Below are 25,641 nucleotides of genomic sequence, written 5' to 3' on the forward strand. Positions count from 1 at the left end.
CCGACCGAGCCCGTTTATGTCCCTCGGGAGGGCATGTTTGGACTACAACTTTCATGGCGGCAAGCAGCAAGGGCTCATGGGAATGGTAGTTCTCCAGATGCCCAAGGTCCATGGATTATTAACGGACAGTTTGGACTACAAGTGTCATGGAGGCCGCATGGGTAATGTAGTTTTGACACCCCCCCCAAGGGAGCTCCATTGTCTTACAGGGAGGTGGGAGATGTTTACCTTACAACTGCCCTTGCATGCGACCGGGCTCACCTCTGGCAAGGCCTCCTGGGAAATGTGGTCCTCATGCCCTCTTGTACTACAACTAATATGGCGGTGCAGTCCGTGCATGGCCTCCTGGGATCTGTAGTCTTTCTTCTTCTCCTGTTGCAACTGGGGAGGGCGGAGAAGAAAACTGGACTACAAGCACCATGGAGGCTCAGAGGCGAGGGACGAATTCCACGCAAGACTTCCTGGGAGTTGTAGTATATGCCATTGAGTCGTGCCTAGGGTGTAGGATGAAAGCGCCTCATGGGAAACGTAGTCCAGGTCCTCTGCCTCATTCATCTCAAAGTGTATCCACTCCCAGCTGACCCCCAGGGTAGACCCCAGGAACCCCAGCCCGACCCTCACTAGATTCCACCTCCCTTCACAGACAGGCTTCCTATCGGGACTTAACCTTTTTTCTCCAGACCAACAGACAGAGGAGCTCTGAGCCTGACGCTTACTCTTACGCAACTGTTGTATGGGCAAAACTCTGCCTGGCATTGGCAAAGACTCAAAATGCTGGTTCCCTCCTTCAATGGCTCAGGGAGTAATATTACTCCACAATTTCCACAGCTTTGTGCGCCTCAAGCGCTCAGAAATCATGCCTGATGCCTCCAAAAATCGCCGGCGTGGCAAGGCAAATCATGAGATTGCACACCCAACCCATGCAAATCTCCCACGCTTTTTAGTTGCTTCTTTGATTTAGCACGGAGATGAATTACAGGTTTTTCTCCAGCCACACAAACTAAGCACTTGGAAAGCCCGGTGGAGTTTTTCACATGACTCCTGAAGCTCAAGGCATTATGGGCAGAGAATAGAGAAATGTGATCCTGATACAATGGTTGCACTTGGCTCAGGATCTGCTCTTGGGGGAAAGCATGGAAAGATGTATCGGGGGCAGCCCTCCTAGTCTGTATCCGCACAAACATCCGAGTCACCTTATAGACTAACAGAGGTTTTGGAGCATAAGCTTTCGTGGGCAAAGACCCTCTTCGTCTAATTCTTCCCAGCAGCACCTGGGTTTCAAAAGCAACAGGGAAGTCCCCTTCTGATCCAAGCCGGAGTGACCCCATTGTCAGGCTGGATTCTGAGCTTGCTGACCATGGTGTAAACCTGGAGTAAGCCAGCTGATGGCAGCAGGGTCAGGGATGGATTCTCATCTCTGTGAGCTGGAGCCAGTGATGTTACTGAAAATCTGCCTTGGACTCAGTGCAGATGGGCACCAGGCCTTCCCAGCGCACTGACCCAGAACCGTTCAGGTAACACGGGGACAAGGTGAAAAGTAACAAGAGACAACCGTGCTAGTCTATATACTATCAAAGCAGAGCTACTGTTTTAAAGTGTAACAGAGAGGAAGCCGTGCTAGTCTATACAGTATCAAAACAAAAAGCAGTCAAGTAGCACTTTAAAGACTAGCAAAATAGTTTATTAGGTGAGCTTCCGTGGGACAGACCCACTTCTTCAGACCATAGCCATAAATATTGAGTCTGTTCTGGTCTGGCTATGGTCTGAAGAAGTGGGTCTGTCCCACGGAAGCTCACCTAATAAACTATTTTGCTAGTCTTTAAAGTGCTACTTGACTGCTTTTTGTTTTGTTTTAAAGTGCTACTGGATTGCTTTCCCCAGTCAAGTTGGTGCTTTTATCCCCGGAGTTAGACCCCGAGGCAGAGGAAAGTGTGGGTCTAATCTCTGCAGAAATGGCCTTAGTCCTAAGGGGAGAATTGTGCTTTGATGTGCAGCATATGGTCAGTTTCGACAGGGCCATGAGAATGCCCCCGAGCGACCCCTGCCTTGCTCCCTGCAGAGCAGCGCCCCCTGCTGGGCCCTGCCTTGCTCCCTGCAGCATAGCGCCCCCTGCTGGCTCCGCCTGAGCGAGACGTTAACACGGGGCTCCCCGGCGCTCACACCGGCCCGGGCGGAATGAAATACGCAGGGACCTTCCGCTTCCTCCCGCCCCGCCCCCAGCCATTGCCTCGGGGGCATCCAGCGGATGCGGGGGGCAGGGTTCGAGCCTGCTCTGCCCTGGCTGCACAAGCCGGTACTCGAGGCGGGAGCCGCGCGGCTGGCTGCAGCCGGGGCGGGCGCACGGGGCGGTGCTTGGCTGCTCCGGTGCACGGTGCAGCTAGAGCAGGACCGGCCCCGAGCTGCCCGCAGGATCGGGGCCCCGCAAGGGGGATCGAGCCCCCACCCCCGGCGCTGCTGATTCCGGCATGTCTGGGGAGGGAGCGAAGGCCAGCACGGTCGCCCCAGTGCCACAGCCACGGGGCTGCCTGGGAGGAGGGGGATGGAAGGGCCCCTCAGCTCGGGACCCCCAACCCAGCCAGCTCTGCGGGTGCGTGGGGAGAGGGGATGTCTGTGCATCTGAAGCTGGAAGGAGCCCCTCCCCCCCAACCCTGCCCCTTACTTTGAGTGCCCTACAGGTGCTGGTGGAAAGGAGAGCCATGCAGGGGGACTCCCAGCCCCAAGAGGAGAGTGGGAGATGGGGAGGCTGCACCCCAAGAGGAGGCAGGGCCCTGGAGCTCAGACCTGCCTGCACTGCAGCTGGAAAGAGGAGCCCCACATGCGGCAAGGTAGGGCTCAGAATTTGGTAGGTGTTTCCCCATCAGCGGCAAGTGGGGACCCCAGAGCTGGGAGCTTGGGGTGGTGTTTCCCCAGCAGAGTAGAGGAATAGGGGGCCCTGGGAGCAGGAGGGCAGGCTTGGGGGAGCTCCATGGTCGGGAACATGGGGTGGTGTCTCCCCAGTAGGGGGCGCTCTCCCCAGGGCAGGTGGGGGCTGTGGCAGGAGCCCAGGACAGAAAGGGAGGGTTGGTTCCCTGGAGGTCTCCTAACAGACTGGCTCTTCCCCTTCAGATCTCATCCACCCCCCAGTGTCCCTGCCTGGCTCAGAGAAGTGTGAGCCGTCCTGGGAGCCTGGCCTCCAGGTGGGTCCTGGGAAGTTGAGACTGGGTGAGATTCTGGTCTCTCTAACCCCGTGTATGCCTGGCATGGGGCTCACGTGGGGTGGGAGAGTGAGGCCAAGTGCGAAGGCAGAGGGATGTAGGGAGCTGTTGCTGCTGGGATATTCCCATCATGCACTGGGGCACGTGGGCCAGGGCAGCTTCTGGGCTATTCCCATCATGCACTGGTGCATAGTTCTGGGCAGCATGAAAGTGTCGGCCCAGGTATTCCAACAATGCACTGGGGTCCTGGCCAGCAGCAGTCCTCTGTGGTTGCAGGTGCTGGTGATGTTTGAGGAGGTGGCTGTGTATTTCACCGAGGAGGAGTGGCACCTCTTAAACAAAGGGCAGAGACAGCTCTACAGGGACGTCATGCTGGAGAACTACGCCAACGTCAGCTTGCTGGGTGAGGGGCTGCTCCCCTCGGGCACAGGAGCTGTGCTTGTATCCCCTAGACCAGGCGTGTCCAACCCACGGGCTGCATGCGGCCCTGGACAGCTAGTAATGCAGCCGCACAAGGTCGTAAACTTTTAACATTATTATGTGATTTATATACATTAACTATATTATATTTTTTATATGCGGCCCAAGACAATTCCCCTTCACTCAGTGCGGCCCAGGCAAGCCAAAAGGTTGGACACCCATGCCCTAGACCATGCTGCCTGCCCCCAGCTGCAGATAACAGCCATGAGTCCTGAGTCCCGGCACCCCTCACTCCCCTAAATCCCGTTCTCCTCCCAGAGCTGGGGAGAAAACCCAGGAGTCCTGGCTCCTAGCCCCACTGCTCTAACCACTAGACTCCCTTCCCTGGCATTTTTAAGTGCAAACAAAATTTTTTCACGGGACTCCTGAAGCTCCAGGCATTGAGGGGATGGAGATTGGAGAACAGTGGTTAGATTCCTGAGAAAATGGTTGCATAAGGCTCCCAGACCATCCCCTGTAAGAAGTATTTCTCCGATTCTCTGTCTCTCTCCATATATTTCTCTGTGTTTTCCTCTCTCTAATGTCCCTGACGAATCTCGCCAGAAACACGTGCCTTAGCAGAAATAGCTCAGTCCCCTAGAGAGCTGATCTCCCCTCCCTCCCCGCTTTCCTGCTCCCCCCAGGCTGGTCTGTCATCTCACTTGGCCTTGTCCCCCGCTGGCAGGATCCCCCGGCCCCAAGCCACCTGTGATCTCCCGCATGGAGCGAGGGGAAGAGCCCCACAGGTTGGATTGCCAGCAACAGGAGATCCCAGGTAAGGAATGTGTGATTGTCCGGGAGTGTCATCCCCCAGCCCGATGGCAGGAGCCCTTCGCTCCCACAGCCTGATTCGAGGGGCTCGGCTGGGTGGCTGGGCAAAGCCAAACCCTCCGTTCCCCTCAGGGGCTCGATTCCTAGGTTTTGTACTCAGTCACAGACCTCTGGGCTGCCCCCTCTCTCTGCAGTGCAAGGAGTGAGCCCTGGCTGGAGTTTCTCCCCCATTGCAGGCACCAGGGCGGCGAGTGAGAACGCAGCAACTCCCCAGCAGAGAGTGGATCTGCGCGGGGCGTTCCAACGGGAATCGCACGAGGGCACGTCCCGGCATCCTTCAGGAGCACGGCAGGGTGGGGTGTTCCAACGGGAATCACACAAGGGCACATCCCGGCATCCTTCAGGAGCACGGCAGGGTGGGGCGTTCCAACGGGAATCACACAAGGGAACATCCCGGCATCCTTCAGGAGCACGGCAGGGTGGGGCGTTCCAAAAGGGATTGCAAGAGGGCACGTCCCGGCATCCTTCAGGAGCACGGCAGGGTGGGGTGTTCCAACGGGAATCACACAAGGGCACATCCCGGCATCCTTCAGGAGCACAGCAGGGCGGGGCGTTCCAACGGGGATCGCACGAGGGCACGTCCCAGCATCCTTCAGGAGTGGATCTGAACAGGACACCACCATCGCGATCCCAAGAGTCCATATCCCAGAATCCTTCAGGGCTGGATCTGCCCGGGATGCTCCCATGGCAAACCCAAGAGGCTGTATCCCAGAATCCAGCAGGAGCAGATGTGTGCAGGCTATCTCCAGGGCCCTCCCAAGATGACGTACCGCGGAGTCTTTTTAAAGGGCATGCAGGCAGGCCATCCTCCATCCAGCCCCCAGAGGCGGAGGGCCGCCTGGGGTCACCCAGAGCCCCCGGCCGTGGGGAGCGGTCCAATGTCTGCAAGGAATGCGGGAAAGGCTTCCTGCAGCACTCGGACCTGGTGAAGCACTTCCGCACCCACACGGGCGAGCGGCCCTACCAGTGTGCCCAGTGCGGCAAGAGCTTCACCCAGAGCTCGGGCCTGACCCAGCACCGGCGCACCCACACGGGCGAGCGGCCCTATGCCTGCGCCCAGTGCGGCAAGTGCTTCTCAGAGAGCTCCTCGCTGGCACAGCACCGGCGCACCCACACTGGCGAGCGGCCCTACCGCTGCCCCCAGTGCGGCCGGGCCTTCAGCCTCCGCTCCACCCTGACGAAGCACCAGCGCACCCACTCTGGTGAGCGGCCCTACCGTTGCCCTCAGTGCGGCCAGGCCTTCAGCCTCCGCTCCACCCTGACGAAGCACCAGCGCTCCCACTCCGGCGAGCGGCCCTACCATTGCCCCCAGTGCGGCAAGAGCTTTGCAGGGAGCTCCCACCTGGCCAACCACCAGCGTGTCCACACCGGCGAGCGGCCCTACCGCTGCCAGGAGTGTGGGCGGGGCTTCAACCACACCTCCACCCTCTGCAAGCACCGGCGCACCCACGCCACCGCGCGCGCCTACCACTGCGGGGATTGTGGCCGGGCCTTCGGCTGGGCCCCGGCCCTCGCGCAGCACCTGCGCACCCACGCGGGCCCCAAGGCCCACCGCTGCGGGGACTGCGGCCGGGCCTTCCGCCGGAGCACCACCCTCCAGCAGCACCGCCTGCTGCACTCCGGGCAGAAGCCGTTCCCCTGCGGGCAGTGCCAGCGCAGCTTCGTCCAGCTCGCCCGCCTGGTGGCCCACCGCCGGCGGCACCTCACCCCCGCTGGGCCACTCCAGGGCAAGGAGGAGGGGACCGGGGCCTGACTCAGCTCCCAGCCTGAGCCTGCTGCTGCGCCGCTGGCCAGTCCCTGGCTTGGGCACGCCCTGGCATAAATTACAGCACCTTCAGAGCTGGTGGTGCTCTGGCTCCGCCCCCTGAGAAGTCGCTTTTCCTAGGCCCCACCCCCTGCGATGCACCCTCCTTCCCAGGTCCCACCCTGACAGTCTCCTCCTAGGCTCTGCCCACCCCCAGTCCCTGCCCTGCTAGCCCCCTCTTTACCCACCCACTCACACACCCCTTGTTCTGCCTCTCCCTCCTAGTCCCCGCCCCCTGACAGGCCCCTCCTCCCAGCCTCTCACCATGCCCACTGCTCCACCCCTTCCCTCCCAGGCTCCGTCCCCAACCCAGGAAAAAGTTGCCGAAGCCCTTTGGCTCTGGTTGAAGGGTGGGCTCTTGGGCCTTCTCAAAGGCAGAAGCACCTGCGGACCCCAGATTTCTGACAAGGGTCTAATGGGAGCCACTGGCTGGAAGTTGGAGCCAGAAACATTCAGCCTGGAAATTGGGGGTCGATTTTTCACATTGAGTGGAATTAACCATTGGGACAACTGACGTCCCCTGGCCCAGGGCGGATTCCCCGTCGCTGGCGGGGCTTAAACCGCGGTTGGGTGTTTTCTTAAATGCTCTGCCCTCAGGATTATTGTGGGGGGGATCTCTGGCCTCTGTTGTGCAGCAGCCCAAACTAAATGATCAGCGTGGTGGTCCCATGGGGCCCCAGCAAAATAAATCATTGTCCGTCAGTACACATTATCCCAACCGTGTTCACATCGGTGGTTCTCAGTTTTGTTTAACTCAAGCTAAATCTGCATCTTCACAAAATAAACCAGCAGTCCTGGAGCACTTTAAAGACTAACAAAACAATTGATTGGGTGATGAGCTTTCGTGGGAGAGACCCACTTCTTCAGAGCTGGAATATTTACCACTTTACCAGAGTAGAAGAAGTGGGTCTGTGACCCAAAAGTTTATCGCCTAGTAAGTTATTTTGCTCATCATTGAAGTGCTCCAGTGCTGCTGGTTTGTTCTCTCAAGCTAAATCTATTCCTCTACAGAATTAAGACACCGTCACACCCTAGACAACATGTGGGGGAAGGTTGGAATTTTTTTCTTTGTTTCCATGCCAAAGCTGCACGATTTTAAAATGTTGTTTTGCATTGACCAAACATTTAATTTTTTTCCTCAAATTTTTGGTGAATCATAACACCAGAAAAAAAATCATTTTGCGTCGAGCAAAATGTTTTGTTTAATCCAAAATGACCCATATGGGGCACAATTTAATTTTTTTTTACTTGTTTAAAAAATAAAAGGAAAGAAGATTTAGAAAGGAAAAGTCAGTCCGAAAAATTCGGGTTTGGGGCACTTTTCTTTAGACTTCTTTTCTTTCCTGGAACAAGTTGGTGAAATTGAGGCAGATCCTCAGTTTTCACCAAGAAAAGTGTCAGTCAAAACTTCTCACAAAACTCCCCTATATGCAGATGTAAACTCTGCTGTAGCATCTTACAGAGAGTGGTAACAGAGAGGTTGCCGTGTGAGCCTGTTACTCCAACAAAGTAAGGTAGCAGAATGTAGTTAGTCTTTAAAGTGCTACGTTTCTACTGCTTTATTTTATCTCACTGCAAGTTCACTTGATCCATGTCCGCAGGGGTCGGCAACCTTTCAGAGGCAGAGTGCTGAAATTTGACCTTGAGCTCAGCTCTGCAGGTGCTGAGTGCAGGTGATACTTTTTAAAGTTGCTTGTGGCCTACTTACAGCAGCTTCATTGATAAAGAAATTCACATGCAGAGCTCTCCAGATTAGCTGGGGCTGGTGGCAGGAGGAGGAGCCCTGGCATGCAGAAGCAGGACTGGGGACTGGAACTGGGCAGCTCTGGTGAAGCAGGACCTCCAAACATCTCGCTGGCAGCACAGGGATGCCATGGCTGGTGGCTGCTCTGCCTCCCTGGGTTCTGTCAAAAAGCCAGGTGTGAAATGAGCGGGCCAGGTCTCAGCCTGGTCTCTGCTGGGCGGCCACAGCGGATGCTGAATGGGCAAGCCCAGCTGGTGCCCCTGTGCCATGGGGCAGCTGAGTAGACGAGGTTTGGTCGGACAGCTGAAGCGGCTGTTGCAGGAGAGGGGGCATTCCCCACGCTACGGGAGGCAGAGGGGCCGTTACCTTAATGGGCAGTTTTCCTTCATCAGACCAGGCTAAGCACAGGGCCAGGCAAGCTGCCCCCTGCACCTGGCTGTGCTGGAAAATCACCACATGCCCATAGGCAAGCCTCAGTTTCCCCATCTGGAGAGTGGGACCATGGTAGCACAGCTCATTAGTACCCTGGCCTGCTCTAGTGCTGCCACCATCCCAGCCCAAGGTCAGGTGGGGTGTGTTGCCCCTCTGCACGCTGCTGTTTACAGAAGAGGCAGCATGCTGGGCTTTCTGAAGTGCTTTCCCCCGTGGGGTGGGGCTCTGCAGCTGAGACGGGTCCGTTCCCGTGCTGTGCTGCACGGGGGAGAGGTGAGGCTGAGCACCTGCTGCATGCTGCTTAAAATCAGCTCCCGTGCCGGAGGTCGCCGATCCCTATGCTGACTCTGGCTGTGTCCATAGTTGAGTTCCTCTTTTGAAAGAGGCATGCAAATGAGGGAAATCAAAATGCAAATGAGGTGTGGATTTATATATCTGGCACCTCATTTGCATATTCTTTCAAAAGAAGACACGCAGTGTAGACACTGCTCCTTTGAAAGTAAACCCCATCTTCGAAAAAATCCTTCTTCCCATAAAAAAGGGAAGGATTCTTTCGAAGATGGGGTTTACTTTCCAAAGAGCAGTATCTACACTGCTTTCCTTCTTTCAAAAGAAGCTATTTTGAAATAATATGCAAATGTGCATCAGATATGCAAATTTGCATTTTCTATTTGCCTCATTTGCATGCCTCTTTCGAAAGAGGAATGCAAGTGTAGATACAGCCCACGGATGTAAGAGCTGATTTTGGTGCAGAGCTAGGCATTTGGGAGGGAGTTGAAGCTGATTGAAAAAGTCTACTTCTAGACTGGGATGTAGGGCCATTCTGCACTATCCGACTAGCGATGCTTGTGTGACTGGTACCATGTTTCCATGTCGACAAAGCACTAAGCGGGGAAAATTGTAGAATGGCAGAATCAACAAGTTTAATTTTTTCCCATATTGTTGGGTCTATCATTTTTCCAAAGTGGGAGGAAATTTGGGAAAGTTACAGAGGAAAAGAAAATGAAAGGGTGAAAAATTAGAGAGGTGCAAGGGATGAATGAACAAAAACGTTTTGTAAGACAACTAAAAGGAACAAGAAAGAAAATCTGGCTGGGAACGACTGAAATTTTGGAAAGAAGAAATGTGTCAAAATACAAAAAAGACCAGCATTTTAAAAAATTGCACCTGAATACTATCAAAACAAAAAGCAGTCAAGTAGCACTTTAAGGACTAGCAAAATAGTTTATTAGGTGAGCTTTCGTGGGACAGACCCACTTCTTCAGACAGTGGGTCTGTCCCACGAAAGCTCACCTAATAAACTATTTTGCTAGTCTTTAAAGTGCTACTTGACTGCTTTTTGTTTTGATAGTGTATAGCATGGGTGTCCAACCTTTTGGCTTGCCTGGGCCGCATTGAGTGAAGAGGAATTGTCTTGGGCCGCATATAAAATATATAATATAGTTAATGTATATAAATCACATAATAATGTTAAAAGTTTACGATCTTGTGGGGCCGCATTACTAGCTGTTCAGGGCTGCATGCGGCCCGTGGGCCACGGGTTGGACATGCCTGGTGTATAGACTAGCACGGCTTCCTCTGTTACCACCTAAATACTGTAATCCAACAAGTTTTTGGTTTTGAAAGCAAAATGATCATGTTTTGGAATGAGGGAAAATGAAGGAAAATTCCTTCCCTCAAATTTTTTCTTGCCAAAAGTTTTAGAAAATATCCTAACGGAAAAAAATAAAACCTTGTTGTTGGAATTAGAAGGGCTTTGAAATTCTGGAATGTGATAATGAGGGAAAATATCCAAAATATTGACAACAAAGCAAATCTCATTTTGGACAGAAGATGGTGTTGAATTTTGGAATGAAATGAAAACCTGGAACAGGGGAAAGATAATAGGCCATCATTCATTTGTTGCAATCAGTGGCAGAAAATGAGAAACAGAGTGACACTCAAACTGAATGTTTTCAAATAACAAAATGAGTTTGTAACGCCTTTCTAAAAAAGAGAGAGACCCAGGGAAAAAGTTGATCTGAGAATGAAAACAGTGTTGAAATTTTAAGAAAAATCTCCCCCAAATCAGAATTCCGGCTGCTCCTCCTCCTCCGAAATGTTTCAAAATATGCTTTTAAAAAGTGAAAAATGGTTTTCGAAAGCAGCTGATGGTGAAAATGTTTCAATCAAAAATGCAGAAAAACTCCCTGAATCAGGATTTCCTACCTGCAAAAATATTTTGCAAAATAGCCTTGCAAAACAATTGCTCTTCGAATGAAAATGACATTGCCCTGAAGGGAGACTGTGTGGAGATGGGGCAGAGAACGTGCTGATGAGCGATGGATTAGCCTGAGCGAGAAATTCTGAAACTGCACCAGGCCAAGTCTACGCTGCAGACCCCGGTGCAGCAGCTGCCCACACTCCCTACTTCCCCGAGGCTCAGAGGAGTGGGCAGCGGGGCAATGGTCCAAATCTGGGACAATCCATCCTTTTAAAAAATAAGTCAGGATGCCTTTTTGGCCTCCCAAATATGGGAGCGTCCCGCCCAATATGGGATGGATGGTCACCTTGTGTCTGAGGGCCTCTGGCTACACAAGAAAGCTCCTGCCTGGTTGCCCATGGTCCTGGCTGTGTGACCTGCCAGTTTTGTCCTTGGTCTGCGCTGAACTCGGCCGCCTCCTGGACGCCGGGGCCCTTCCTCCGGTCCATGGGTGGAATGGAAGAGTGTCGCCGGGGGCAGGGATACAGCCCACCAGAAGCTTTCATCCGGCAAAGCGTGGGGCAACTGCTTTTGCAGGGTGGCTACCGACCTCCTGCTGCCCAGGGCAGTGGGGTCCTGTGGGAGAGAGAAGATGGGGGCGGCCTGGGGCTCCAATCCCCAGCTCTCGCCAAGACGCTCTGCTTTGGGCCTCAGTTTCCCCACGTGAAGCCAGGAGACAGAGTCCTGCTGCCTTCAGTTTCCCGGCTGGGGCTGTCTCTCGCTGGGTGTGCAAACGGGGACCTGGGCAGCGCCTGGCCTGGTGGGTGCCGGACAGCACCCTGCCCCTGCTCTGAGCGAGGCTGCCTGCAGTGCCTGGTGTGATGGGGCCGCTCACAGCTGAGGTGTCTGGCTGCTCCACTAGTCCTGTGCTCTGACCTAAGAGAAATAAATCCCCTTCTGGGGCGCCTGGGCTTTGGGAGCTGGGCACCCGGCGGTTCCCCTGGCACCAGCAATGCACCTGGCTCAGCCCCTTGCCCACAGCCCTAGGCCACCCTTCAAGGAACATCAGCCCCAGGCAAGGGGCTGGTGGGGCAGAGGGGCTGCGACCTGGGGGTGCTGGGGGCAGGGGCTGTGCCCGGGGGGCACTGGAGGAGGGGCTTTGCCCTGGGGGGCACAGAGGGAGGGGCTGTGCCCGGGGGCTCTGAGAGGAGGGGCTTTGCCCTGGGGGGCACAGAGGGAGGGGCTGTGCCCGGGGGCTCTGAGAGGAGGGGGTTTTGCCCCGGGGGGCCGCTGGGGGGAAAGGCTGTTCCCTGGGAGGACGCTCCTGGGGCAGGGACTACCTAGGGGGAAGGACTGTGACCTGGGGGTGATGAGGGAGGGGATGGTCCCTGGGGGGAGGGGCCGTGCCCTGGGGGGGCGCTGAGGGAGGGGCTGGGGGCGCTGGGGGAGGGGCTGTGTACTGGGGGGCGCTCAGGGAGGCGCCGTGCCCGGGCAGGGACTGGCTGGCCCGGAGGCCGCCCCGATCCCACCCCCAAGGGGCGGCCGCAGCGCCCCGCCCGCCCCCGGCGGCCCAGCTCCGCCTCCCGGGCTCCCCGCGGGCAGGAAGCGGGGACCGGGGAGCGAAGGGACCTTCCTGTTCCCAGCGCCGCCCCGGGCTCGGTGCCGGCTGCCCGGCCCAGGGCCCCCGCCCCGGCTGCGGCGCTCGGGCCCCGCGCTGGTGAGTCGCGGCCGCCCGGGCTGCGGGGAGGGAGCCGAGCGCAGCCGCGTCCCCCGGCCCGGCCCGCTGGGTCCCCCCCACTCCGCTGCGGGGCGCACGGGGCGGTGCTGGGTCCCCCACCCCCCCCGCTGCGGGGCGCACATGGGAACCTCCGAGCCCCGCTGCTGCAATCTGGTGTTTTCCTGGGTGTGAACCAGTGCGGGAATGCCCGAGTCCTTCGTGTAAAACACCCCAGTGCACATTGCGCTGTGGGGCACAGCTGGGCTGGGGGTGAGATGGTGGGGGATGGGCTGGCAGGAGCTGTGGGTCGGGAGTGCGGGGCACCGACAGAACTTTGGGTGGGGAAACTGAGGCAGGTACATCCCAGTGCTTTGTGGTGGTTTGCCAGTTCACCTGAGCCCTATGGGCAGATGGGTTTTGTTGGGTTACTCTGAGCTTGGCGCTGGCTAACCGGTGCCCCATTGAGCCTGGCCTGCAGCGCTGGGCGGCGGAGAGCTTCAAGACGGAGGGAGAATTGGAAGTGACCATAAGTAGGCTTGTTGGGGTGCTGGCTCAGAGCCCCCCCATGACCCCTGCCCCACGGCTGCATGCACACAGGGCTCAGCTATGAGGGGAGAGCCAGAGTCCCAGCAGGGAATGGGTAAGATGCTGGGGATGCGGAAGGCTTCCCCAGCACAGGGCTCGAGAGCAGACGTGAGCCCTTAGATTGGATATGGGAGCAGGACTGGTCATAGATAGACATTTTGGGTACCTCCTGGATGTGCCACCAGCCTTCCAAGCCTTGGTTCAGAATCCAGATTGGATCTCCCTCTTTCTCTCTCTCTCTCGCTCTCTCCTGGCAGGTGACGGTGAAACTTGGGCTTGGGTCCCGCACTGGCATGTCTGGAGAAGGCTGAACTGCACCAGCTCTCTCCAACAGCAGATGCCCCCCAAGTGGAGCTGGGTGGGGCCCTGTCTGGAGGAGCTGTGCCCCAAGCTGGCCTGCTCAGGGCGGTCTCTGGAGGAACTGAATGACATGTTGCCCCAGTAGGTCTCTGTGGCATGTTGTCTGGGGCATGTGCAAGGGACGTTTCCCACATGGATCAATGTAGGATATTCTCTGGAGAATTTGGAGGGGATGGTCCCCAAGCGGACCTGCAGGAGATGCTCTCTGGAGATGCTGGAGGGGACAGTCCCCAAGCAGATGTGCGGGGCATGTTCTCTGGGGAATTCAAAGGGGACATTCCCCATGTGGACCTCCAGGAGCCATTCTCGGTTGCCTCTGGAGGGGACGTTCCCCAGGCAGATCTGCAGAGGACGTTCTCTGGAGGATCTGAAGCAGAAGTACCCCAGGCGGATCCACGAGGGATGTTCTCTGGAGGAGATGTTCCCCAGGCAGATTTGGGAGGGACATTCCCTGGAGGATCTGCGGGGGATGTTCCCCAGGTGGATCTGAAGGGGACATTCTCTGGAGGCTCGGAAGAAGTGGACATGCAGGAGCGGGGGGATCCTCCAAGGAAGAGGCAGGGGAAGCCAGCCCTGCGTCGCAGGCTTCCTGCAGCGGCTCCAGAGAAACCTTACAAGTGCTCCGTGTGTGATAAAAGCTTTGGGCAGAGCTCCCACCTCATCCAGCACCAGGTGTCCCACACAGACGAAAAACCGTACAAGTGTCCCGAGTGCGGCAAAGGCTTCACTTGGAGCTCGGCTCTGGCCCAGCACCGCCGCATCCACCGTGGCGAGAGACCATTTGTCTGCCCCGACTGCGGCAAAAGCTTCAGCCAGAGTGGGAACCTGAGCACGCACCGTCGCACCCACACGGGCGAGAAGCCGTTCGTCTGCCCGGACTGCGGGCGCGGCTTCACCCAGAACGCCAACCTGGTGGCCCACCGGCGCACCCACACGGGCGAGCGCACCTACCGCTGCTACGACTGCGGGCAGAGCTTCCTGGAGCGGGTGGCCCTGGCCGAGCACCAGCAGAGCCACGCCGGACGTCGGCCCTACACCTGTGAGCAGTGCGGCAAAGCCTTCGGGCAGAGCACCAGGCTGGCGCAGCACCAGCGCATCCACAGCGGGGAGCGGCCCTTCCAGTGCGAGGAATGTGGCAAAGGCTTCAACGATGGCTCCTACCTGGTGAAGCACCGGCGGGTCCACACCGGCGAGAAGTGCTACCGCTGCCCGGAGTGTGGGAAAACCTTCAGCCAGACCTCCAACCTCATCACCCACCAGACCACCCACACTGGGGAAAAGCCCTTCCAGTGCGGGGACTGTGGGCGTAGCTTCATCCGCCGGGCTCACCTGGCTGCGCACCGGGCTACCCACACCGGCGAGCGGCCGTACCAGTGCGCCCAGTGTGGGAGGCGCTTCTCCCGGCGCTCCACCTATGCTCAGCACCAGCAGATCCACACCGGCGAGCGGCCGTACCGCTGCACCGACTGCGGCAAGGGGTTCAGCTTTAAGTCCAACCTGGTGGCTCACCGGCGCATCCACACCGGTGAACGACCCTACCAGTGTGGGCAGTGCGGCCGGCGCTTTGTCCAGATCTCTGCCGTCACCCAGCACCAGAAGACCCACATGAAGGGGCTGGAGCAGGAGGGGCAGCATGGGGCCAGCCTGCAGGACGTGGCTCCGTCTGGGACACCTGCCCCTCCCCGGAAGCAGAGGGTGCCCATTGAACCGTAGCAGTGCTTTGAGTGGATGCAGAGGGAGCACACAGCTCTCAGGGTCGATGTTGTGTGCATTCAGCACGCACCCCCCATTACGAGCCCTTGCTTTACATGCCAGTAGGGAAAAAAACACCCACACAAGCAGAAACCAGCGGAATTTGGCAACCCTGCACATGGGCGACGGCAAACAAAATGTCTCGCAGACCACACGTTGAACTGTGATGGGCCAACCACAGGTTACTCCGACTGCTCCTCATCCCTTGTACTCCCCATGGAGCAGAGGTCATGTACAAGCCTCCTCCACTTCACTCTGTCTCGGGACAAAACTTCTAGCTGGCTCCAGGAGTGCCCCAGTCATTGGCTTTTAATCTCAGTAGACTTTCTCCACGTTGGCCAAGGTCTTCCTCTTTTGTGTTTTCCTTGTGGGTTCTGGGTGAGAGCTTGACGGACTCTGCTGGGTGATGGTTTCCTGCCGACCGCTAAATTAGAGGATCTAGCTTTTGTCACTGGATGACCCAGTGTTCAAACCCTACTGACCATGGAATCATGGACTCATGGTACACTGTATCAGAGAGGGAGCCAGGTTAGTCTGTAGCTTCGAAAACAAGAAGTCTTGTGGCATCTTATAGACTAACAGATATTTTGGAGCATAAGCTTTTGTGGGCAAAAAAGCAGGTGTTTGCCCACGAAAGTTTATGCTCCAAAATGTCTGTTAGTCTATAAGGTGCCACAAGACTTCTTCTCATTCTTGGAACTGGAAGGAACCTCAAGAGGTCATCAAGTCCAGTCCCCTGCCCTAATGGCAGGACCAGGCTCCATCTAGACCATCCCTTACAGGTGTTTGTCTAATCCGCTTTTAAATATCTCCAATGACAGAGATTCCACAACATCCGAGGCAGTTTATTCCAGTGCTTAAACACCCTGATGAAAGTTTTTCCTGATGGCCCAAAATAGGGTCATTCTGCAGTTGTCATATTAATGTGATTATTGACTGAAAAAGTGTCCATCAGCATGGGAGGAAAGAAATTTGTTCACTCAGACCAGGATGCCGTGAGTGGGGGCTTTCATAGGTTACACTGCAACTCTGCAGCGAGCTGTCCTCAGGTCTTGTCTAGCCACTCTTGTCCTCTTTGATTCTATGGTTGGCTGGAGGACAGGACCAAGTGTTCCCTGTAAGCTGAGCACTTGGGCAGCCACCAGGAGAGATTCAGATGCTGCCCAACTGATAGCGGAGCGCACACAACCACCCACAGCCAGCAGCATGTGTTTCTATTGGTGGTGCGGTGCACATCTGCACAAGCCTTGGTGCACATAACAAAATTTATTCTGACCATGGAAAGGAGTCCTGGACTGGACCTTATAGTCTTACCAATGCTATAAGATATATAGTTGGTTTCTAGATACTGTAAAGAGAAACTTGACCAAGAGGAGAATCTAGGGTGTTGGTTGATATACAAAAGGCTAATAAGTGATTCGTGATGGATAAGCTTGTTGCTGACATAAGCAGCACATTTTAGAAACCTTGCCAGTGCTCTGTGTGTGATAATAGATGGTTATAAGCTGCAGTTGTTGCCCTGTCAAGACTGTACAACAATCAATGAGCTCTTGATCTAACCAGAGATCCGATGTTTATTAGTAAATGGAATATAAAAGGACAACTGAGTGATTTTAATTTAGACTCCTTAAAATTGGTTTATTTTGAAGTCTGAAGACCTCTTGCATCTACCGCACAAAGGGGAGAACAGCTTTTATTGCAGGTGTAGGAACTGGAGCTAGTTGAAATACAGGATTTTCGGGGGAGGCTAGATTTTTGATTTTTCCAGTGGGATTTACATATGGAATAACTTCAGCTAAAAACTGAAATATTGCCATTGAAAAAGGAACAATTTGAATTTGGAAATGTGCTGCAGTGTCTTGTTACCTGCCAGCTCTGTGTTCTTGGGGAACCAGAGCATGGCTGTGCTCTTGGGGAGCCAGGGAGTGGCACTCATGGAAAAAAACGCCCCCTCCTTCCAGGCTTTGCTTGAGTCAAAGACAACGCAATGAAAAGGCAGGGGAAGACCCTTAAGAGGGTTAAGGAAACACCCTCAGCCTCATCTGCATTGCAGACAGAACAGAGAGACATCCTCTAGCATCCGGAATGGAGAACAGCTCTGCCAAAGCAGGAACCGCACTGAACTCTGGGATACCGAAAGCATAGAAGCACGGCCTGATGGGAAATCTCTGCTCCAGATGCTCATACAGCCAGGTCTGTTCGTCCCCAAATTAGTCATTATCAGACCAAGTCTAGTAATGGATCCCATTGAGATCCAAAATACCGAACCTGCCTAGCTGCACTGTGAGCTCCTTCACGGAACGTCACCCCAGCCAGGCATGATCAGTCTCGCCTCTATTTACCCATAAATAACCTCAGTGTTCTCCTTGAACCCTTGACCTGTCCCTACAAAAACACTGACCCTTGCTCAACAAACTGGTCTGATGCCTGGATGTAAACTGTCCATCAGTTCCATCGAGACTTCATCATTTCCTGCTCAATCATGCTGAGGGCTCTGCTGGCCTCCTGCCCTCTGGATCCCATCACCATCATCAGGGACCCCTGATCAGTGCAAGCTCTGTGGGGTAGTGAGATCTCTGTCTCCCCATCTCTCTCTATCGTCATAGCCTTCTGACCTCATGTAATCAGTTCTGCAGGTTGCGAGCCCCAACCTTTGTAATCAGTTTCAATTTAGATTTACTATTGTAACTGTTAGCTAGACATTCATTATCCCTGAATAAATACCTTTGATTGTAAAGCTGGTTGCTTCTCTCTTTTCCCTGCTGGCTTACTCGTCCTCAGGGGCATTGTTTTGGCTTCCATTCACTGTGCAGCAATGCTCCTTGTACCTAAGCTGTAAGATCCCTGTGGTGGCCAGAACTGCTGTGGGGTTTGCCCATCGAGTGGGTCACTAGGCAAACGGTTGTGCTGTGAAAATGGGAATGGGGTTGCTGAAATAGGGTGGCAGCTTGGAGCATTGTTTAACCCAGCCACTGAGTCCAGGGGCACATAAGGGCCCAGCTTGGCACTGCTGTGCAACTAGTCCGCTGCGTACAGAGACATCTAAGGTGTCAGCGTGTAAGGGCTGATTAAGCCCTCCAGCAGTGTGTGCATGTGTGTCCACTTGAGTCCGGGGTGGGAAGAACCCAACCCTGTTAGCTCCCTTGGGAGGGAACTGGCAGAAGGGCGAAGTGAAGCTCCTTGGGATCTCTAGTTGTGCAAGCAGTGCACTGCCGGAATTATTCACCCCGCCCCCCAAATGCACGAGCGTATCCCAGAGTAACAGGCAAGTCTGGGAACAGTCTCACGGGAGTTCCCGTGTTGCTTTGCATGGGGTGGCCCTTTCTCCCGGGCAGCCAGGCAGTGTCTGGTGTTGGGTGGGGCCTGTCCTAGGAGCCAGTAGCCCCATAAGTGACCCTGCTGGGCTGGGTGAAGAGGGATTCTCGGCAGGTGCTTTCCTGCCATGGTTTATGAATCCACTTAGGGCCCAGTGTGGGGGATCTGAGCCCATCCAACACCTGCCAGGGGCGTGGCCAAGGCCTAGGGGCGGAGCCTGCCCAACTGCCACAACGGACACCTTGGAAGGTTCCAAGCTCACTGGGGGGGGGTGGGGGGAGGAACAGAGCAACTGCCACTTTGACAGGTTCCATTGTCAGTGGGAGAAAGAAGTGACCAACTGTCCTAACTGCTGCTTTGGAAGGTTCCATTTTCCCGTGGGTAGGGGAGAGACTGGTGTCCTCAGGCAAATTCCATGCTTTGGTAAAAAAGAATCCCCCTTTTACTTAAAAAACTAAAAAGCTTTGATTTCTCACAGATGCAGAAATGAAAATGGAAGAGGTCAAATTTGAAACTTTGTTATTTTACTCCCACCCATCCCTCCTGAGTGAAATGGTTCATGTCATTATCAGGTAGCCTCTTTCTCACCTAGAAGGAACCATTTCACTCATGGAGGGGGGTGGTTAGAATTTTTGATTAAGCCAGATTTTTTTTTTTTTTGGTCAGGAAATTCACAACAAAAATCTCTCCCTCTCCAGGCCCCCTTTTAGTCCTGGCAGGAAGTTAAATCCCTTGAGACTGAGGATCATTTCCCACCTCCCCTGCTCATGAGAATGGTGTCTCCCAAGCCCAGGCTGGCAGTATAAAAGGGGAAGGGGGCAGGTGTCAATACAGTCCGGAGTGAGGGGGAGTTTTGTGTGGGTGAGTGATAGCTCAGTGGTTAGAGCTCCGGCCTGGTAAACCCAGGGTCTGAGCTCATCCAGGGCCTGGAGCAGGTTAGATTTAAAAAAGAAAAAAGAAAAAGTCTGTCAGGGTTGGTCCTGCCTGAGGGCCAGGGACTGGACTCACAACCACTCGAGGGCCCTTCCAGCTCTATGAGATACAGATCATAAGCGTCCCTAGGCAAAGACCCATGTCATCACATGGCACCTGATGAAGTGGGTCTTTGCCCCCAAAAGCTTATGCTCCAAATGATCAAAGCAGCAGAAATGTAGCACTTTAAAGACTAACAAAATGACTTACTGGGTGCTGAGCTTTGGTGGGACAGACCCACTTCTTCCGGTCAGTTTCAGGTGAGTCTGTCCTGGGAAAGCTCATCACCGAATAAATCATTTTGTTAGTCTTTAAAGTGCTACATTGCTGCTGCTTTGTTTTGTTGGAGTACAGACTAACCCAGCGGCCTCTCTGTTACTGCTCCCAATGATCTGTTAGTCTGTAAGGTGCCACAGGACTTCTCGTTGTTTTTCAAGATACAGATTAACTCGGCTGCCTCTCTGATACTGAGATACGGATACTTCTCCACCAGTTTTTAAAAAAATCTGGATTCACTTTCAGCTGAAGGAAATCAGGCTCCAGACCTCACTCCCACCTCCGGGAGTCCTGTGAAATCTACCTCCCACTGGAAGAGAACGTCCAGTTCACCAGGATGCGGGCCAGAGGTTCAAACCAAGACCCGAGAGCGACCCCAAATGTAGCCACATGTAAAGCTGCCCCCATCACTGATACTTATAAAAAATTGCAAGACTTTTCACCAATCCTGTGATTTTTTTTTTTAAATGAGGCCACACTTGTGCCTCCGTAGCAATGCCATTGATTTGAGTCACTCTGGAAGGTGCAGGGACTGATAGCTGGTTATGCTCCATGGCATTTTGGGTTAGACAGCTGTAAACTTGGGCTCCTGTTCCTGCCTGTGCAACCTGCTTGCTGAGTTATTTAGGTCAGCCACTGCTGCTCTGTGCCTCAGTTTCCTGGGGATAATGATCCTGGCGGCCTTTGCAATTGTCCTGACCATAAGTGGCAGAAAAGAGCCCGGGACTATTAATTATTAGGGCAACAGAAATAAGCAACTGGAACAACTCAAGCAACAGTCCCCGCACGACCCCCCAACACGCACAAGGGAAAGTATCCACAAGACTGTCTCTTGCACTGAAGTGTCCTTGGGGCGGAGGACAACCAGTCACAATTCAACACTTCGATTTTCTCCTCTCCAGAGGATATTCGCTATCTGCAGGGACTGGCTGGGAGAAGGGGCTGTGTCCTGGGTGGTTTCTGGGTGTGAGGGGCTGTGCCGGGGGGGGGGTCGCTGGGGGGAGGGGCTGTGTCCAGTGGGGGCGCTGTGCCTAGGGGGCTGCTGAGGGGAGGTGCTGTGCCTGAGGGGAGGGGCTGTACCCTGGGGGTGCGCTAGGGGAGGGGCTGTGTCCTGGGGGGTGCTGGGGGAGGGGCCGTGTCCTGGGGGGCTGCTGAGGGGAGGGGCTGTGCCTGGGGGGAGGGGCCGTGCCCTGGGGGGCGCTGGGGGAGGCGTCGTGCCCGGGCGGGGACTGGCTGGCCCGGAGGCCGCCCCGATCCCACCCCCAAGGGGCGGCCGCAGCGCCCCGCCCGCCCCCGGCGGCCCAGCTCCGCCTCCCGGGCTCCCCGCGGGCAGGAAGCGGGGACCGGGGAGCGAAGGGACCTTCCTGTTCCCAGCGCCGCCCCGAGCTCGGTGCCGGCTGCCCGGCCCAGGGCCCCGCGCTGGTGAGTCGCGGCCGCCCGGGCTGCGGGGAGGGAGCCGAGCGCAGCCGCGTCCCCCCGGCCCGGCCCGGCCCGCTGGGTCCCCCCCACTCCGCTGCGGGGCGCACGGGGCGGTGCTGGGTCCCCCCCCCCCCCCGCTGCGGGGCGCACATGGGAACCTCCGAGCCCCGCTGCTGCAATCTGGTGTTTTCCTGGGTGTGAACCAGTGCGGGAATCCCCGAGTCCTTCGTGTAAAACACCCCAGTGCACATTGCGCTGTGGGGCACAGCTGGGCTGGGGGTGAGATGGTGGGGGATGGGCTGGCAGGAGCTGTGGGTCGGGAGTGCGGGGCACCGACAGAACGTTGGGTGGGGAAACTGAGGCAGGTGCATCCCAGTGCTTTGTGGTGGTTTGCTGTCCTGGCCGGTAGCGCCTGCTGCCCCCTTGGAGCTCTGTCATTGCTTCCTGCGGGCTCTGCCTTCTGCCCCAGAGACACTGCCCTGTGACACCTGTTCACCTGAGCCCTATGGGCAGATGGTTATGTTGGGTTTCCCTGAGCTCGATGCTGGCTAATGGACACCCCACGGAGCCTGGCCTGCAGCGCTGGGAAGCGGAGAGCCTTGAGACGGAGGGAGACTGGGAAGTGACCATAAGGAGACCCGTCAGAGCACTGGCTCAGAGCTATGAGGGGAGAGCCAGAGTCCCAGCAGGGAATGGGTAAGATGCTGGGGATGCGGAAGGTTTCCCCAGCACAGGGCTCGAGAGCAGACGTGAGCCCTTAGATTGGATATGGGAGCAGGACTGGTCATAGACAGAGATTTTGGGTACCTCCTGGATGTGCCACCAGCCTTCCAAGCCTTGGTTCAGAATCCAGATTGGATCTCCCTCTTTCTCTCTCTCTCTCTCTCTCTCTCCTGGCAGGTGACGGTGAAACTTGGGGATGGGTCCTGCACTGGGACATCTGGAGAAGGCTGAACTGCACCAGCTCTCTCCAACAGCAGATGCCCCCCAAGTGGAGCTGGGTGGGGCCCTGTCTGGAGGAGCTGTGCCCCAAGCTGGCCTGCTCAGGGTGGTCTCTGGCGATGTTGTCTGGAGCATGTGCACAAATGGATCCATATAGGATGCTCTCTGGAGGATCTGCAGGGGATGTTCCCCAAGTGGATCTGCAGGGATCGATGTGTGGAGGAGACATTCCGCAAGCAGATCTTCAGGGGACATTCTCGGTTGGCTCTGGAGGGGACGTTCCCCAGGCAGATCTGCAGAGGATGTTCTCTGGAGGATCTGAAGCAGAAGTACCCCAGGCGGATCCACGAGGGATGTTCTCTGGAGGAGATGTTCCCCAGGCAGATTTGGGAGGGACATTCCCTGGAGGATCTGCGGGGGACGTTCCCCAGGTGGATCTGAAGGCGACATTCTCTGGAGGCTCGGAAGAAGTGGACATGCAGGAGCGGGGGGATCCTCCAAGGAAGAGGCAGGGGAAGCCAGCCCTGCGTCGCAGGCTTCCTGCAGCGGCTCCAGAGAAACCTTACAAGTGCTCCGTGTGTGATAAAAGCTTTGGGCAGAGCTCCCACCTCATCCAGCACCAGGGCTTGCACATGGATGAAAAACCGTACAAGTGTCCCGAGTGCGGCAAAGGCTTCGCTTGGAGCTCAGCTCTGGCCCAGCACCGCCGCGTCCACCGTGGCAAGAGTCCTTTTGTCTGCCCTGAGTGCGGCAAAAGCTTCAGCCAGAGTGGGAACCTGAGGAGGCACCGGCGCACCCACACGGGCGAGAAGCCATTCGTCTGCCCGGACTGCGGGCGCGGCTTCACCCAGAAGTGCAACCTGGTGGCCCACCGGCGCACCCACACGGGCGAGCCCCACTACCGCTGCTGTGACTGTGGGCGGAGCTTCTTGGCGGAGGCAGCACTGGCCAAGCACCAGCAAAGCCACGGCGGATGTCGGCCCTACACCTGCGGGCAGTGCGGCAAAGCCTTCGGGAGCAGCACCAGGCTGGTGCGGCACCAGCGAATCCACACTGGGGAACGCCCCTTCCGGTGCGAGGAGTGCGGCCAGACCTTCAACGACGGCTCCTGCCTGCGCAGGCACCGGCGGGTCCACACCGGCGAAAAGCGCTACCGCTGCCCGGAGTGCGGCAAAGCCTTCATCCAGGCCACCACACTCATTTCCCACCAGATCATCCACACTGGGGAAAAGCCCTTCCAATGTGGGGACTGCGGCCGCGGCTTCACCCGCCAGATATCCCTGGCTGCGCATCGGCGCACCCACACCGGCGAGCGGCCGTACCACTGTGCCCAGTGTGGGAAGAGCTTCTCCCGACGCTTCACGTATGTCCAGCACCAGCAGATCCACACCGGCGAGCGGCCGTATCGCTGCCCCGACTGCGGCCGGGGATTCAGCCTTAAGTCCAACATGGTGGCTCACCGGCGCACCCACACCAGCAAATAGTCCTGGAAGTGCGGCCGGCGCTTTGTTCACATCTCTGCTGTCACCAGCACCAGAAGAGCCACACGAGATAGCTGGAGCAGGAGGGGTGGCATGGGGATAGCCTGCAGGATGTTGCTCCCTCTGGGACAGCTGCGGTGGAGTCTGGCTCATAGGAAGTCGATCCAGCTAGTGAGCCTTGCTCACAGGAAGCTGGGTTGCCAGGCAGGTCCCAGTCACAGGAAGTTGTGCCGTTGAGTAGGGTACCACTAACAGGAAGTCTCTCTGTCTAGCATGGGTCTTGCCCATGGGAATTTGCACCCTGACCGTGGGTCACAGGAAGTCATCCCCACCTGCAGGGATCTCTGTCATGAAGTTGCCCCCTGTAGAACGGGTCTTCCAGGAAATTACACCCCCTTTGTATCCCGCTCCCAGGAAGTCGCCCACTCTAGGTTGGGTTACGTCCTCAGGTAGGTCTGGTTCAGGAAGTTGCCCCCTGTAGGGCAGGTCTGTCGCACAGAATTGTCCTGCTATATAAGCCTGACTGAGAGGAAGTTGCCTCCTCAAGGGTGAGTCTTGATCTAGGGGAGTTGCTCCTGGAGGACTCTGTTTTCCATGGGAAGTGCCCCCTCAAGTGGTTCTCACTGGAAGTTTCCTTGTTGGTCAAGATCTGGCCCATGGGAAGACATACCCTCCTGTCAGCACGTGTGCTCCATTTGATGTATGTTGGGACGCTGTCTGGGCTCAGTGTGGACCATCTCACCTTGCTACCATCATATTTTTCTTGTTACATCATTAGCCTGGGGTTAAGTTGGTCAGGGAGATCCTTGTTATTGTTGGGGAACCCTGTTCCCCTGGGGTACAGTGTCCCTGAAAGGTCCAAGGCTGGAGGTCAAAGCAGTGAGGCAAGAGTGAGATCTAAAAGGAAACTTTATCATGCATACATGCAGGCTGCCAGCTTCTAAAGACGTGGGAGCCCTGAGGACCAGTTCCAATGACTCTTTATACAGTTTGTTTAGACAGTTTAGTAATTAATTGTCTTCTTTAACATATGGAAGTCTCAGCAGAAGTGCCCTGAGATGTGTCTGTAAGCACCAGCTGTGCTTGAGGCCAGTTTACACGACAAAGGAACATGATAACCCAGACAGAGGAGCCTACAGTCTCTAGGTGACAAGGTAGGGACTTCAAGGAAGTGCAGATGACCCCCTAGTATCCCCTTACAGAGTGAGGCCTGGTTAGTGTGGAAAAAACTCTTTTAACCCTTAGAGCACTTTTTCCCCCACATTAAGTTAATGAGCGCTCAGGTCTAATGAACCCTTTGTGGGCTTTCCTCCAGAACCTTGATTGAACAGGCCAGGAAACCGTTGGTGGGGTCTTTCCTAGGTTGAGTGAGCTGTCTTCAGGTCTTGTCTAACTTCTCTTCCCCTCTGACTGTGGTTGGCTGGTGTTCCCTGTGAGCTGAGCCCTTGGGCAGCTACCCAGGAGAGATTCAGGTGCCACCCAGCTCATTAGCAGAGCACCCGCAGCCAGCAGTGTGTGTTTCTATTGAGGGTGCACAGCACAGGCCTTGGTGCACAGAACAAAATTTATGCTGTCCATGGATGCAAAAAAATAGAGGGACCACAGGACTGGACCTCCTGGTCTTACCAGTGCTTTCAGAAATGGCTGGATTCTAGGTACAGTAAAGAGAAACTTGGAGAAGAGGAGAATGTCGGGTGGGAGCTGATATTACAAAGGCTAACGAATGGTTGATGACTCACAAGCATGTTACATGTGCAGCACATGTTCTAGATGGTTATAAGCCACAGTTACTGGCCTGTCAGGACTGTACAACAATCCATGAGGTCTTACAGAGATCCAATTGTTTATTAATAAATGGAACTTGTAAAATAAAAGGAGAGCCGAGTGATTTTTATTTAGACTCCTTAAAACTGGTTTATTTTGAAGTCTAAAGCCGTCCCAGAGTCAAAGACCTAGCACATGAAGGTGAGACCAGCTTTCATTGCAGGTGCGAGAACTGGAGCTAGTTGACATACAGGATTTTCGGGGGAGGCTAGGTTTTTGGTTTTTCCAGTGGCATTTGCATGCGGAATAACTTCATCTGAAAACTGAAATATTGCCATTGAAAAAGGAACAATTTCAATTTGGAAATGCGCTGCAGTGTCTCATGGGAGTTCCTGTGTTGCTTTGCATGGGG

General features: G+C 55.5%; 1 protein-coding gene across 1 annotated transcript; it reads left to right on the top strand.

Moving 5' to 3' along the window:
- Positions 1-2,231: 2,231 nt before the first annotated feature.
- On the top strand, positions 2,232-25,339 carry LOC142015203 (uncharacterized). The gene is made up of 9 exons (XM_074998619.1): positions 2,232-2,293; positions 2,676-2,825; positions 3,106-3,176; positions 3,471-3,597; positions 4,339-4,428; positions 4,661-5,944; positions 13,913-15,017; positions 20,957-21,045; positions 21,943-25,339. The coding sequence occupies exons 2-9, from the start codon at positions 2,735-2,737 to the stop codon at positions 23,466-23,468; spliced, it is 4,383 nt and encodes a 1,460-aa protein (XP_074854720.1). The 5' UTR covers positions 2,232-2,293; positions 2,676-2,734; the 3' UTR covers positions 23,469-25,339.
- Positions 25,340-25,641: the final 302 nt, after the last annotated feature.

The sequence above is a fragment of the Carettochelys insculpta genome, chromosome 6 (assembly GCF_033958435.1).
Source record: "Carettochelys insculpta isolate YL-2023 chromosome 6, ASM3395843v1, whole genome shotgun sequence".
Lineage (NCBI taxonomy): Eukaryota > Metazoa > Chordata > Testudines > Carettochelyidae > Carettochelys > Carettochelys insculpta.

Excerpts from the sequence above, each read along its gene's own strand:
- LOC142015203 (XM_074998619.1), top strand. The coding sequence starts at position 2,735 with ATGGGGAGGCTGCACCCCAAGAGGAGGCAGGGCCCTGGAGCTCAGACC. Across the intron at positions 3,177-3,470 it reads CCTGGGAGCCTGGCCTCCAG|GTGCTGGTGATGTTTGAGGA; the intron begins GTGGGTCCTGGG and ends CTGTGGTTGCAG. Across the intron at positions 15,018-20,956 it reads CAGAGGGTGCCCATTGAACC|GAAGCGGGGACCGGGGAGCG; the intron begins GTAGCAGTGCTT and ends CCCCGCGGGCAG.